This window comes from Mauremys reevesii, linkage group 2 (assembly GCF_016161935.1).
Source record: "Mauremys reevesii isolate NIE-2019 linkage group 2, ASM1616193v1, whole genome shotgun sequence".
Lineage (NCBI taxonomy): Eukaryota > Metazoa > Chordata > Testudines > Geoemydidae > Mauremys > Mauremys reevesii.
Genome location: NC_052624.1, coordinates 124,173,981 through 124,189,842, shown reverse-complemented (window position 1 = coordinate 124,189,842; position 15,862 = coordinate 124,173,981). Strand labels below are relative to the sequence as shown.

The 15,862-nt window shown below is 44.9% G+C and overlaps 1 protein-coding gene across 1 annotated transcript in view; it reads left to right on the top strand.

Moving 5' to 3' along the window:
• LOC120397510 (transcriptional repressor NF-X1-like) overlaps positions 1-15,862 on the top strand; it is a 225,903-nt gene that overhangs the window by 141,926 nt on the left and 68,115 nt on the right. Inside the window, 2 exon segments of the mRNA XM_039523454.1 lie at positions 14,023-14,142; positions 15,600-15,679. Of these exon segments, the coding sequence (XP_039379388.1) occupies positions 14,023-14,142; positions 15,600-15,679 (200 nt within the window).

Genomic DNA, 15,862 nt, shown 5'->3' with positions numbered 1-15,862 from the left:
GGGTCATAGAGGAAGTTCCCCTGCCTTTCCAAGGAAGAGGATTGTATTCCTGATGCTTCCAAATCCTGATGGCAAAGGAGGGTCTCAGGCTTATTTTAGATCTAAAATAGCTGTTCTCAAACTATGGGGTGGACTCCCAGGGGAGGCGCAGGAATGTGTCAGGGTATGCATGACCTGTGTGCCTTTTTTTTTTCTTTCTCTCTTTCTTCCCCTGACATCAGCCCCAGGCTGGCAGCAGCAGTGCAGAAGTAAGGGTGACAATGGGGCACTAAGTCTGCTATGAAAAATGATGACAAATATCACTTTTCACATTCTCTCCTTTACTTCTAAGTCTGCTGTGAAAAGCGATATTGGTGCATATCCTTTTTCACATTGCCACCCTTCTGTACTGCTGCTGGCCAGTGCTGCCTTCAGAACTGAGTGGCGCGGTATATGTACTTGGGGGAAGGGAGAGATGTTAACAACTACAGACACAAAGAAGGGGGGGCCCAATCAAATAAGTTTGAGAACCACTGATCTAAAGCAACTAAACAAGTTTCTGAAGAAAAAATTCTTGATGATTACTCTTACTTCTGAAATCCTTTCCTTAGAGACTGGGGACTGGTTCGCTGCTCTTGACATAGGGGAGGGATAGCTCAGTGGTTTGAGCATTGGCCTGCTAAACCCAGGGTTGTGAGTTCAATCCTTGAAGGGGCCATTTAGGGATCCAGGGCAAATATCTGTCTAGGGATTGGTCCTGCTTTGAGCAGGGGGTTGGACTAGATGACCTCCTGAGGTTCCTTCCAACCCTGATATTCTATGATCTCTTGACTTAAGGTACACTTACTTTCATGGGGCAATTCATCACAGCAAAGAAATTTCCTCAGATTCATGGTCAATGAATCCTACCACCAGCTCACAGTTCTCCCATTTATCCTTGCTCAAGTAAGGAATCCATGTGTTGTCTTACTTGGATGACTAGCTATTGAGAGGCCAATACAGGTCCCAGGTACTCTCCAGCAAGGCCCCTATCCAGTCAATCTTCCACACTAGGACTCTTAATTAGCACAGAAAAATCTATCCTGACTCTACTCTCAACAAGAATTCATTGGGACAGTCCTGGACACCACACTGGCCAGTGCATTCCTACCACAAAAGAGGTCCAAGTGTGACAGTGGGGATTTTTCCTTGTTATGTTGTATGTGAGTCTTACTCTTTTGCATCAATGCTGTGTGTGCCTCAGTTTTCCTGTGTATTGCACCAATGTTTAGGTGGTGGGAATAAGGGTGTGTGACTTTTGCGGGGGCTGCTCCAGCTGCCTGCACAGATGCTTTGGCCACCCCTTTGTAACCTGAGACCCAGGACGGGGATGCAACCAGGTGAGTCTTGGCCCGGGAAGCGAGACAAAGGCTGGAGGAGGAGCAATAGGCAGGGTAGGAGCCAGGCAACTGGAAGGGAGTCAGTCTCGGCTGGCTTGGGTGCAGGAGGAGGACTGGAGCCCTGGCTTTGGGCTCCCTCCCCCCAAATATGGACTTGGTTGAAAGTCACTGATTTCTGTGCCAACAAGTTTTGTTCTACGCTGTGTTCCTGTCAACTAATAAACCTTCTGTTTTACTGGATTGGCTGAGAGTCATGTCTGACTCTGGAGTTGGAGTGCAGGGCCACTTGGCTTCCCCAGGAGCTCCGCCCAGGTGGACTTGCTGCGGGAAGTGCACGGTGTGGAAGGGGATACTGAATGCTCCAATGTCAGACCCAAGAAGGTCTAAGCTGTGTAAGCTTCTTGCCCTGGAGACAGTAAGCTCAGAGAGAGGAGGCATGCTCCCCCAGAGTTCTGACTGGCTTTGTATGGAGTAGTTCCAGAGCATCACCCCGGTGACTCCGTGACACCAAGCAATGCAGCCAGGGCCAGCTCTAGGTTTTTTGCTGCCCCAAGCAAAAAAAAAAAAAAAAAGAAAAAGAAAAAAATGGCCAGAATGCCACTCCCGGAATTGTGCTGCCCCAAGCATGTGCTTGCTTTGCTGGTGCCTAGAGCCGGTCCTGAATGCAGCTCATTGTACTAAGTCTAAATTGCTCATCCTCTCACTACAGTTCGAAAGTGCTCAAACTTCTAGGGCTCATAGTTCGGCATGCAGGACTGCACTTGAGGGAATTACGGGGTTGGCTCACCTCAGTATACTCTCCAGCCCACCATCATATGGATAGGGTAGTTGAGATACCTGCTTGAACCTTGTCCTCCATGGACTGATCGATAAACCCATCAAATGCACAAGAGTTCCCTTTGCTCCTCCTCAGCAGACACTCATTGGCTCTAGGTTGGGGATCTCACTTAGGTCCCTGTCTAACTCTGGAGCTTTTGTCTTCCTCAGTCTCCATATAAATATCAGAGAACTCAGGGCCAGTTTTTTGGCTTGCATGGCATTCTTCCCACATATCACAGGGCAGAGCTTTAATACCTACTGACAACACAGCAACCATGTTTCATGTAAATGGATGAGGATCCTGGTCAATGATGCCAAGAGGCAGTATTGCTTTGGAACTTTTGCATCAGCCTTAAAGTGGCTTATCATCCAGGGATTCAAAACACTCTGACAGACCATGCAAGCAGATTGTTTGCAGCCCACTGCAAATGGTCCCTTCATCCAGATGTGTCCAAGGCCATTTTCCAATAGTGGGGTACTCCCCTAGTGGACCTGTTTGCAACAAATTAAAACAAAAAATATCTTGTTTGGTTCCTGGGTGGGATAATTTCCTCCTAAACTGGTCCAAAGCCCTGCTGTATCCCTCCCCTACAGTTCAGCTACAAGGTCATGTCCAAGGTCAAGCAAGATTGTACTCACATCATACCAACAGCCCCAGTGTAGCCTTGCCAATATTGGTTTTCATCTCTACTAGCCCAATTGGTCAGACCCCACTCTGTCACTCCTGAGGGATGCATATGTCATCTCCCAGGACAATGGCTGCCTCCTCAGTCCCAATCTATAGGCTTGTTAGCGTGGATGCTTCATGCCTGACTTCCTCTGAATGGTGTTGCTCTAAAAGAGTAGAAGAAATTCTCCTGAATGCTAGGAAGCCTTCAACCAGGTCTAGTTACCTTGCAAAATGGAAGAAATTGTCCATTTGGTCTATGCAAAGAGGTGTCCACCCAGCCCAAGCTTCAATTCCACATATCTTGGAGTATGTTCTGTTCCTGAAGCAACAAGGGCTTGCCTTTAATTCCATCAGAGTCTACCTGGTGACTATCTCAGTTTTCCACCTTCAACCCTTTTCTCTTCAAACCCTATGTCTGTTAAATTTCTAAAGGGGTTGGATGAACTATACCTGCAGACCCATAGCCCAATTCTGCAGTTTAGTTCTGACAAAGTTTGATGGCTCCCCCCTTTGAGCCACTAGCAATTTGCTCCCTGTTACACCTATCTGTGAAAGTGGCTTTCTTGGTCATGATTACCTTGGCTAGGAGAGTAGGAAAGCTGTGTTGCCTGGTGTCAGAACTTCGCTACACAGTATTCTTCAAAGATAAGGTTTTCCTTCGACCTTATCCAAAGTTCCTGACTAAAGTGGTTTCAAGAAATTTACTTACTACCCTTCTTTCCAAAGCTTCATTCAAGTAGGTGGGAAGAGAAACTCCATTCGCTAGATGTTAGAAGTATTAGTCGGATCCAGGCTTTTTATCTGGATAGGACTAGCCCATTCAGATCATCCTCACAGCTATTTGTAATAATTTCAGAAAGAGTAATGGGCCACCCAGTGTCCACCCAGATAATCTCCTCCGGGATTTCTGGCTGTATATATCTGTGCTACGATTCTGTGGATACAGAACCTCTATCTAAAGTGGTGACTCGCTCAACTAGATCAGAGGCAGCTTCCACGGCCTTTCTCGCTCAGGCGCCCATCCTGGACATTTGCAAGGTGGCATCCTGGTCTTCAATCCACACATTTACCTCCCGCTATGCCGTCACTCATTATTCTAGAGATAATGCCAGATTCGAATGCCTGGTCCTGCAATCCCTGTTCAAATAGACTCTGAACCCGTCTCCAGCTTGAACGGCTTGAGAGTCCCCCACAGTGGAATGGACATGTTGCAATCACTCAAAGAAAAAAATGGTTACCTACGTTTCCGTAACTGTTGTTGTTGTTCAAGATGTGTTGCATATGTCCATTCCACAACCCACCATCCTTAAGGACATAAGAAAGGCCAAATTCCCGGATCTGTGGTCCATCTAGCTCAGTATTCTCTCTTCCAACAGTGGCCAATGCCAGATGCTTCAGAGGGAATGAACATAACAGGGCAATTATCAAGTGATCCATCCCTGTCATCCAGTCACAGCATCTGGTAGTTAGAGGTTTAGGGACACCCAAAGCAATGAGTTGCATCACTGACCATCTTGGCTAATAGCCATTGATGGACTTATCCTCCATGAACTTATCTAATTATTTTTTGAAGCCAGTTCTAGCTTTGACCTTAACATTCCCTGGCAATGAGTTACACAGGTTGACTGTGCATTGTGTGAAGAAGTACTTCCTTTTGTTTGTTTTAAACCTGCCACATATTAATTACAAGACCCCTGGTTCTTGTATTCTGTGAAGGAGTAAATAACATTCCCTTATTTACTTTCCCCATACTGTTCATGATTTTATAGACCTCTATCATATCTCTCCTTAGTTGCCTTTTTTCCAAGATGAAAAATTCCTGTCTTTATAATCTCTCCTCATATGAAATCTGTTCCATACCCCCACTTGTTTTTGTTGCCCTTCTCTGTACTTTTTCCATTTCTAATGTATCTTTTTTGAGATGGAGCGACCAGAACTGCATGCAGTATTCAAGGTATAATCATACCATGGATTTATATAGTGGCATTATGATATTTACTGTCTTATTACCTATCCCTTTCCTAATGGTTCCTAACATTGTTAGCTTTTTTGGCTGCCATTGCACATTGAGCAGATGATTTCAGAGAACTATCCATAATGACTCCAAGACCTCTTTCTTGAGTGGTAACAGCTAATTTAGAACCCGTCATTTTGTGTGTATAATTGGGATTATGTTTTCCAATGTGCATTACTTTGCATTTATCAACATTGAATTTCATCTGCCGTTTTGTTGCCCAGTCACCCAGTTTTATGAGACCTCTTTTTTAACTCTTTGCAGTCTGCTTTGGACTTAACTATCTTGAGTAGTCTTGTGTCATCTGCAAACTCTGTAAACTCACTGTTTACCCCTTTTTCCAGAACATGTGAATATGTAGAATAGCACTGGTCCCAGTACAGATCCCTGAGATACCCTGTTATTTACCTCTCTCCATTGTGAAACGACCATTTATTCCTACCCTTTGTTTCCTGTCATAGGTTCAATTATATGTACATAATTAAACACCTGTAATGCTTTCCCTGTTAACTTAGAGAGCAGGACAGCTATTCTCTGGCCCAGGGGCGGCTCTAGGAATTTGGCCACCCCAAGCATGGCGGCATGCCACAGGGGGCGCGCTGCCGGTCGCCAGTCCCGTGGCTCCGGGGGACCTCTTGCAGACGTGCCTGCGGAGGGTGCGCTGGTCCCACGGCTCCGGTGGAGCATCCGCAGGCAGGTCCACCCGAGCCGTGGGACCAGCGAACCCTCCGCAGTCATGCCTGCGGGAGGTCCACCGGAGCCGCGGGACCAGCGAACCCTCCGCAGTCATGCCTGCAGGAGGTCCACTGGTCCCGTGGCTCCGGTGGACCTCCCACAGGCATGACTGTGGAAGGTCCGCCGGAGCCGCCTGCCGCCCTCCCGGCAAAATGTTGCCCTAAGCGCGCGCTTGGCGCGCTCGGGTCTGGAGCCGGCCCTGCTCTGGCCCTCAATGATGTTCTGTAGCCTAGTGATCCTTTCAAAGATGGTCAAATATTCCTCAGTGCAAACAGTTTCCTTGTAACTAGGGCAGAATTTGTCCTAGTCATTTGATCCTTGGAGAGGAGTGCTTGCTGCCTGAGAGTTTTGTATCCATGCCTCCAGCATCCCATGTTCATGATTTCTCCTCCCACTTCCACTCCTCTAGTTCTGTGGCTCACTAATGTGCAGCTATTTCTGCTGCCTGTTTCTGCTTCTCAGCTTCCAGGGCTCTTTGGTGTGCTGCTTTCTCTGACTTCCACTTTTGCTTTTCTGCCTCCAGGGTTCTCTGGTGAGCTTCCTCTTCTGCTGGCTATTTCTCTTTGGATGCGTTCCTTTGCCACCTCTAACCTAGCCAACTGTAATTTCATGGCTGTTTCACTGAGGGCTGCCTTAAGCTGATTTTCTAAGCCTTTGCACTCAGGCCGTTTTATTAGATCAGTCTGATCTTTTAACCATTTATCTGTTGGCTCATTTTATACTTTGTTTAGTTCTCTTTCCTTTACCTGAAATAAAAAAATGGAAAATAACAAACTTCAAACTTTTATTTGTTCCCCAACCATCTCGTTTGTGAATCTCTTAGAATCTAATTTACAAGTGCTTGGGGCCTGATACTTAGCTAACCAGTAAACTGTGTGTAAATCCTGGCAACTACATCATTATGAAGGTTATTAGGGTACCCAGGACCATAAGTCACCTTGTTAATCCCCTTTTTCCAGCATGCTTATCTGGATGCTACCTCTCTGATATCACCAGCTTGTTAGCAACCCAAACTCTCTTCTCTGAGCAATGTTAGCCCTTACTTTGCTTTGCAGGTTAACAATAGATGCACTCCAGTCACCCCTTATCCACTGAACATTCCCAGAAATACCAGGTCTGCCGTCTCTAAGGGATCAGTGTACATAGCTGCTTGCATGATTCATGCAAGCATGGGGACATTCTCAGCCCACCTTCAGTCCCTCTTGCTGGCCCTAGTGCAGCCCATGGGACCCATAAGCATGATTCCACAGATCAGAGAAATCTAACAGGGAGTCACTCTCCTACCACAAGAGAGTAATTAGAGCTTTGACTTGATCCCCATGAGCTGGATTCACTAGTTCTACCAGTACTGGCAAGGTTATCCTCCTCTTCTCCCCATGAGGCAGTCATCCCAGCTTCACCATTCCCTGCAGGTTACAATAAGCAATTTTGAGAGCTGCTTCATAGGGTGGCAGAGGAGCTCCAGATGTTCCTGGAGAAGGACACACAACTCAAGCTCCTGGACATCCTGCGTCACACAGGGTCCAGCCAAATACTACTGGTGAGTGAAGCCAGATATGTCCAGCATATATTTGCAATGTGCACCTCTACCCCCAAGAGGGCTAGGAAGCACTACTTTGTCCCAGCTAAGGGAGCAGAGATTCCATTTGCCCACCTTGCACCAAACTCCCTACTTGTTCAGATTGTCACAGAAAGATCTAGACACCCACTCTGAAATTAGGAGGCCAAGTGACTGGACCTGCTGAGAAGGAAGGTTTTTACATAATCTAGTTCAATATTCTGAATTGGAGGCTATCTGGTGCTGTTGGCCAAGTATGATTTTCTGAATTATTGAAAGTTCTTGGATTTTAAGGACAAATTTCCCCAGCAATACATGGCTCAATTTCAGGCCCTTATTGATGAAGGCAAGTTGGTGCCCAGAACTGCATTTGGGGAGAAACTATATCACAATGAAGCACTTGCCCTTCAAGACCAACCTTTTCAACAAAAAGACTGAGGAGTCTTTGCACTCACTATAGGACTTCAGGGCAACCCTTCATTTTCTGGGTATATATACGCCTGCCCTAAAGATCCACAAACATCCTGGCAAAACAAGAGCTGTGCCTCAACCATTTTGCCATCAGTGATTCTGTGAACCTCTTTGTGAAAGGCAGAGTGTGCAAAATTCTCGATACCTACATCCTACACATCCTTCACATCAATCCAACCTTATTCCCCAGAAATAAGATACTGCTGATACCATCTCCACTCAATCCTCACATATGCTTGGGTGGCTTGTTTTCCACAACTGGAGTGCAGTAACAATGGACAAGCTTGGTGCTGAATATCATACATTCCAGCTACACCAATAAGTTTTTTTTTTCTTCCTGCCCCCTCCAAAACTCCCTTCCCATCCTTCTTTGAGACCATTCTCATGAGGAGATCCTTTGCCCAGAAGTAGAATCCCTCCTTAGAAATATTTCCTAGTTCCCAAAGAGAAGGGAGGGTGGAGACTCACTCTCCATCTGCACCAACTCAGGGTCTCTTTTTTTATTTGCAAACTAAAATTCCATATGGTTACACTGGCATCCCTCAAAAGGAGCACAGTTTTCAATATGAAAGATGCATAATTTCATGCGAACATTGACCCCTTCCACACAAGTTTTCTGTCAGGTTTATGGTGGATCCTGACCAGTACCAATACAGGGTGAGCCCATTTGGCCTAGCAACCACACCCAGCATCTTCATCAAAGTGTTTCTAGTAGTAGCAGCATAGTTCAGATGCAGCAGCTTCACCATTTTCCTATATTTAGACTATTTGCATCTTATTGAAAGGACACATGAGAGAGCCCTCACATCAACATCATCTCTGCTTCACCTTCTCTCATCCCTAGGAATCTGTGTGAACATGGAAAATCTACCCTGATTCCAACTAAGACTTCAGAATTTATAGGAGCAATCTTCAACTCAGTCAGGGTGAGGGTTTATCTCCCGATGGATAGATTTCACACCATGAGTAACGTGATAGACCAGGTAATGTGCACCTCTTGAACATAATTTCAGACTTTCCTTTCTCTCCCAGGATGCATCATGGACTTATGTCACACTGTTTGCCAGACTCCACTTCCATTTCCTGCACACTTAGTTCCAAACAGTATATAAACCAATCAGTCATAGCATGAACACCATAGTGACACTTTCTACCAGGGTGAGGACCTCACTAACTTGGTGGAAAAATCCTGAACAAGTGTGTGTATGTATTCCTTTCCTAGCCCCACACCTGACAGGATGATCATTACAGATGCCTCCATGATAGGCTGGGGAGCTCACGTGTACAGTCATATGGTGCAGGGACTTGGATGCCTCGAGAGCCCAGAATGCACATCAGTCTTGTGGACTTCTGGGCAGTCCAGGAAGTTTTGGAAGCCTTTCTACCATTCATCCAGTTTCACCAGGTACTCATAATGTTGAACAGCATAACTGTATTCTACATAAACAGGGGTGAGTGAGATCCATCCCCCTGTGTGTAGAAGCTGTTACCTTATGGAACTGGTAGATCAAAAATCATATTACCCTATTGGCAGTGTACTCTCCAGAAATGCAGAATTAATTGGCAGACAGCCTTAGTCAGTAGTGAATAGCATTTTCTCTCAGTGGGGAACCCCCATTTGGGGCAGGCAAACAGGATATGCAACATGTACTTCTCCAGGGGAGCTCAAGAAATGCACTCCAGAGGCAATATTCTCCTTCTGACCTGGTCAGATTACTTGAGCTATGCCTACCCCTCCCATCATGATACCACCTCAAGTTCTATAGAAGATTTATCAAGACAAAGCATAAGTCATCGCTCCCAAACAGCCCAGACTGTTCTGGTTTCTAAGCCTCCTACAGATGTCATCCCATCCAACAATCAGCATGCAATCCTTTCCAAATCTTCTGACTCAGGAGAATGATAGGGTCTACCATCCCAACCCCAAAGCACTTCATCTCATGGCTTAGCATTTGGATGGCTGTCAAGCCTAGAAAGTACCTGCTGTGAAACCATGCATCCATTCTTAATAATAGCAGAAAGGACTCCACCAGAAAATGCTACCTAGCTAAGTGGAAACATTTCTCTATCTGGGCCCAGCAAAAGCATACATCTTCAGAGACAGCAGATAGTCTCGCTGTTTTAGACTTACTGTGAAGGCATCAGTTCTTTCCCTTAATTCACTGCAAATTTCCCTTAATTCACTGGCAATCAGCATGTGTCATCTGTCATCAGAAAGTCACTTGATCTTTACCCAGCCAGTAACCAAATTCTTGAAAGGCCTGATGAGAATCTTTTCACCAGTAAACAATCAAAACCTTCAGTGTGACCTTAACTTAGTACTTTCGGCACTCACTAAGTCACCCTTTGAACAACTAGCTATGTGTTCCATGTTTTAGCTCTTGATGCAGGTAGCATTCCTCATTGCTATCACCTTGGCCAGAAGGGTAAGTGAACTCATGGCACTGACAACTGATCCTCCGTATGCAATGTTTCATAAGGACAAAGTTTTGCTATGATCTACACTCAAAATTCACTTTTGGAATTTCACCTAAATTGGCTAGTTCACCTACCTGTGTGTTTTGGGGGGTAGGGGAGTGGTTTGTTTGTTTGGTTTGTTTTCCTGAAGCCCTATGCCTCTGGCAAGGAGAGGATTCTTCATTTCCTTGATGTGCGATTTTTACCTGCTGAAAACAAAACCAATCAGAAAGCCTCCTAGGGTATGTCTATGCTGCAATTAAACACTTGTGGTTGGCCATTGTCAACTGACTCAGCTATAGGGTTATTTAATTTGTGGTGTAGATGTTTGGGCTTGGGCTGGAGCCCTGGCTCTGGGACCCTGTGAAGCGGGTGAGTTCCAGGGCTCAAGCTCGAGCCCAAACATCTACACTGCAATTAGACAGTCCCATAGCCTGAGCCCAGTGAGCCCAAGTCAGTTGACGGGGCCAGCTGTCGGTGTTTAATTGCAATGTAGACCTACTCCTAGACTGTTGGTTGCCATAGTGGAACGAGTTCAAGGACAAGCTGCATCCTCCCAGAGAATCTCTAAGTGGGTCTCTGACTGTATCGTACTCTATAGTTGACACAACTCTCTCCACCATATGGGCTCACTCTACAAGGGTGCATAAGGGCAGGGGCGGCTCTAGAAAATAGGCTGCCCCAGGCAGCGCGGTGTGCTGCGCCGCCCTTCCTCGGTCCCGCGGCGGGTCCCCTCTTCCCGCGGCTCCGGTTGAGCTCCCGCGGCAGGTCCACCGGAGCCCCGGGACGAGCGGACCTGCCGCAGGCATGACTGCGGGAGCTCCACCGGAGCTGCGGGAACAGCGGACCTCCCGCGGGCACGGCTGCGGACGGTTCGCGGGTCCGGCGGCTCCACTTGAGCTGCCGCAGTCATGCCTGCGGGAGGTCCAGCCAAGCCGCGGGACAAGCGCCCCCTCCACAGTCATGCCTGCGGAAGGTCCGGTCGTCCGCGGCTCCGGTGGACCTCCCGCAGGCATGACTGCGGCAGGTCCACCGGCCCAGCCTGCCGCCCCCTAGATTTGGCTGCCCTAGGCAACAGCTTGGTTTGCTGGTGCCTAGAGCCGCCCCTGCATAAGGGGCATCAGTGGCATCACTTCAGGAGGTATCCCTGCTTGATATTTGCAGTGCAGTTACATGGAGTTCCATCTACACATTCATGGGACATTATGCCTTGGAACAAGACTGCTCCGCTGACCCATGCTTTGTGGCAGTGGTTCTACATACATCCTTGTACCCTCCTCCTCTCTAGGTACTATTTTATCAGTCACTTACAGTAGAATATGCACTCGAAGAAGAAAGGGAAGTAACTGGAGTTATTCAAGGTATGTGGTCCCTATCTGTATTCCACTATCCACTCTCCTTCTCTGCTTCAGATCATGACTGGCTTTGCCATAGACAATGGAATGGAAGAGCCAGTTGGTTTGCCCTGCCTCATTCTTTATGCCCTCAGTACAGAGCACAAGGATAGCACTGGCTTGGGCATGGACCAACAGAGACTACTTGCAAGAATTCTCTGGTCTCAGGCACACGGAGCACATGTATACCTACAGTGGAATACAGATAGGGACTGTGCATCTCAAAGAACTCCAGTTATAAAGGTCCCTTTGTGCATTTCTCTGGATTCCCCTCAGTCTCTCTCCTGCATCCCCTTCATTCCCTTCTGGTCACAGCCACAATCTGTATATTGAATGTACTTGACCTTGCATCAACCAGAATTGTAGTCTTGTTTAAGATCTTGTCAAAGTAATTTGATATCAGTTTTCTAAGCAAGGGGAAAAGCAGCACGAGACTTTCTACAGAGTCAGAAGCAGGAGAGAATGTCTCTTAGCTTCTGTCTGTATAGAATCTTCCTTGCTTCTTTCTTTGCTTGACATCTTGCTGATGGTGTGGTTGATGTGGTTAGGTCCTATGATGGTGTCCCTTGAATAGATATGCAGACAGAGTTATTGCAGGGGTTTGTTTCAGGGTTTGGTTCCTGGGTTAGTATTTTTTCTTGTGTGGTGTGTAGTTGCTGGTGAGTATTTGCTTCAGGTTGGTGGGTTGTCTTTAAGCGAAGACTGGTGTATCTCCCAAGGTCTGAGAGAGTGAGGGATCTTCCTTCAGGATAGGTTGTAGATCGTTGGTGATGCGCTGGAGAGGTTTTAGTTGAGGGTTGTAGGTGATGGCTAGTGGTGTTCTGTTACTTTCTTTGTTGGGCCTGTCTTGTAGTAGGTGACTTCTACTTCTTCAACTCTTTCAGCATATCTATTCAAGGGACACCATCATAGGACCTAACCCCATCAGCCACACCATCAGGGGCTCATTTACCTGCACATCTACCAATGTGATATATGCCATCATGTGCCAGCATGCCATGTACATTGGCCACCCGGATAGTCTCTACACGAAAGAATAAATGGACACAAATCTGACATCAGGAATTATAACATTCAAAAACCAGTAGGAGAGCACTTCAGTCTCCCAGGTCATTCAACAACAGATGTAAAAGTGGCAATTCTTCAACCAAAAAACTTTAAAAACAGACTCCAATGTGAAACTGAAGAACTGGAATTAATTTGGAAACTGGACACCATCAAATTAGGCCTGAATAAACAGTGATTTGGAGCAATCAGATTTTTTAATTGCTCCGCTCCAGCTCCGGGTAAAAACCTACTGCTCCAGCTCCGGGCTCCGCTACAAAGCCCTGTGAATAAAGACTGGGAATGGATGGGTCATTACAAAACCTAATTTCCCCCTACTGTTACTCACATCTTCTTGTCAACTGTTTGAAATGGGCCACTCTCATTACCACTATAACAGTGATTTTTTTCCTCCCGTGGTATTCTACTGTTAATTGAATTGTCTCATTAGACTGACCCCACACTTGGTAAGGCAACTCTCATAGTACAGCGGGTTATTAGCTACACACCAAGATGACAAATATTTTTCTGTAATGCAGCCATCAACTTGAACTTTATGCACAGAGAGCCTCTTCTGTCGACAGGCAGGAAACAGAATGTGGCCTGTAAGGGATGTGTCATAATAACTGTTCCATCATTGGTCAGCATCGTTGCTTATGTAGAACTGTACTTGGAGAAAAAGCTCTTACACTCACTCAGACTCCCATTAGCATGTGTTGTTTCCTCACTCAGGAGTTGGTTTTGCAACTAGTTTATATACCTAGTGTAGCAAGTCAGTGTGGCTCCTTGTTAACAGGGAAGGATTAACAGCTCAGACTTCAATAACCTAGCCTGAACAAAAGGCCCAGATCCCCAGTCACATGGCACTGAGAGAGACAAACATATCAAACATGCAACTCACTAAGTCAAATCAAATTGGAGGTTCTGCAGCTGCTACTCAAACTCCCCTTAGCCTCTCCTGTTTGCCTTAGGTCTTAACATGAGTACAGTACTTAAAGTTCCGCTAATTTAAAGGACCTGCCATTTTAAAAATCTTTAACTTTAGTAGCTGCTGTACAACATGCTCTTTAGTTACTGTTGGATTAAAAAGGATTTCATCATTATATAATATAAATACATTATCCAGTTTGACTCCAAATACAGAACAGAAATATTTATTGAACACGTTTGTATTGTGTACCTCCTTATTCAGTTTTATTTTCATCTAGTAATGGATCTATATCCTTGCTGAAATGTGTTTTGTTCCTGATTTTTTTTTGAAAACCTTTCTTACTGATTTTAATCATATTGGCCATACATACCTTTAACTTCTAATATCAATTGCCTATATTTTTAACTGATTTGTATTAATTACTGTTTTTCTCTCTTTTTTTCCCATTTGTTAAATAATTTCTTATTTTTTTTATTGCTCTTTTAACTTTCTTAAGCTGGATTTTTTTTTAACCAAGGTAATATTTTTTAAACTCTATTTATTAGTTGTTTGGTTTGTTTTGCTTTGTCAGGTTTTGATGAACTAACTTGTTACTGTGGTGAGTCGGTAATTTATCCTCCTGTTCCTTGTGGTACTCAGCCACCAGAATGTAAAAACTCATGTACCAGACCACATGAATGTGATCATCCAGGTAAGTCATAGGTTTGCCCACATAACTTTTTTAAATTGTCTAGGGTCTAAATTTTTCTGTGTTCTCAGATTTATTGTTTGCTGTTGTCAAGGTTCCTCCCCCACTCTGAACTTTAGGGTACAGATGTGGGGACCTGCATGGACACCTCTAAGCTTAATTACAAGCTTAGATCCGGTAACACTGCCACCAGCCAGAATTCCAGTGTCTGGCACACTCCCTTTCCCCCCAAAACTTTCCCCTCCCTGGATAGCCTTGAGGCTTTTCCACCAAGTTCCTGGTGACACCGATCCAACCCCTTGGATCTTAACACAAGGAGAAATTAACCATCCCCCCTCCCTTCTCCCACCAATTCCTGGTGAGTCCAGATCCAATCCCTTTGGATCTTAACACAAGGGGAAAAAAATCAATCAGGTTCTTAAAAAGAAAACTTTTAATTAAAGAAAAAGAAGGGTAAAAATCATCTCTGTAAAATCAGGATGGAAAATATTTTACAGGGTAATCAGATTCAGATAGCCCAGAGGAACCCCCCTCTAGCCTTAGGTTCAAAGTTACAGCAAACAGAGGTAAAATCCTCTCAGCAAAAAGGAACATTTACAAGTGAGAAAACAAAAATAAGACTAACACGCCTTGCCTGGCTATTACTTACAAGTTTGAAACATGAGAGACTGATTCAGAAAGATTTGGAGAGCCTGGATTGATGTCTGGTCCCTCTCAGTCCCGAGAACAAACAACCCCCAAACAAAGAGCACAAACAAAAGACTTCCCTCCACCAAGATTTGAAAGTATCTTGTCCCCTTATTGGTCCTCTGGTCAGGTGTCAGCCAGGTTTACTGAGCTTCTTAACCCTTTACAGGTAAAAGAGACATTAACCCTTAACTATCTGTTTATAACAGCTGTTCAAAAGATAAACCAGATTAGGTACATTTAAATCTTTCCTTTCCATGAATATAATGGTACTTTTTTTCCAGGAAAAATGAGGTTTCATACACCATCCAAAGTTTTTTTTGAAGAATTTTTTAGCCATATCTGTAGAAAATGTTATTGATACAAAGCATAGTACAGAACAAATTGATCAAATCACTGACAAATGCTTTCTTGTGCCATGCTCTAGAACAGTAGTTTTCAACCTTTTTTCATTTGGAGACCCTTTGGAAATCTTAGATATAGTCTGCGGACCCCTTCAGGGACTGTGGACCATGGGTTGAAAACCACTGCTCTTAAAGCTAATACTCAAAATGTCTACCATTCGGCGCAGGAACTCCAAGAAGGGAGGAATGTCTATGCAGCTAACATGTCATCCTGATTTTAAAGAATTTAAACATTATAGAATACCACACAAACGTAAATTCAGAAAGAATAAATTAGAATATAAAAGGCTCTGTAATATATCTAAAATGTCTGAGTGAACAAAAGTATTTAAGAATTGTTTCCTGATTTTTGTATTCCTATGCCTGCAGTGTACCATACCTGCCATAGTGAAGAGAAGTGCCCACCCTGTACATACCTCACTCAAAAATGGTGTATGGGCAAACATGAAGTAAGTGTGGCTGCTATTGAGCAAATTACAAATGACATTTTTAATTACAAATGAGCGATAGCTTTATGTGGGCTGTTCTTGCTAAACTACACGTTACTTTGTAACTTAGAGTAAGTACTTAATATTTACTTTTCTAAGACTACTCCCCAAGTAGCCACAAAATTGATACCCACAGAGACTATG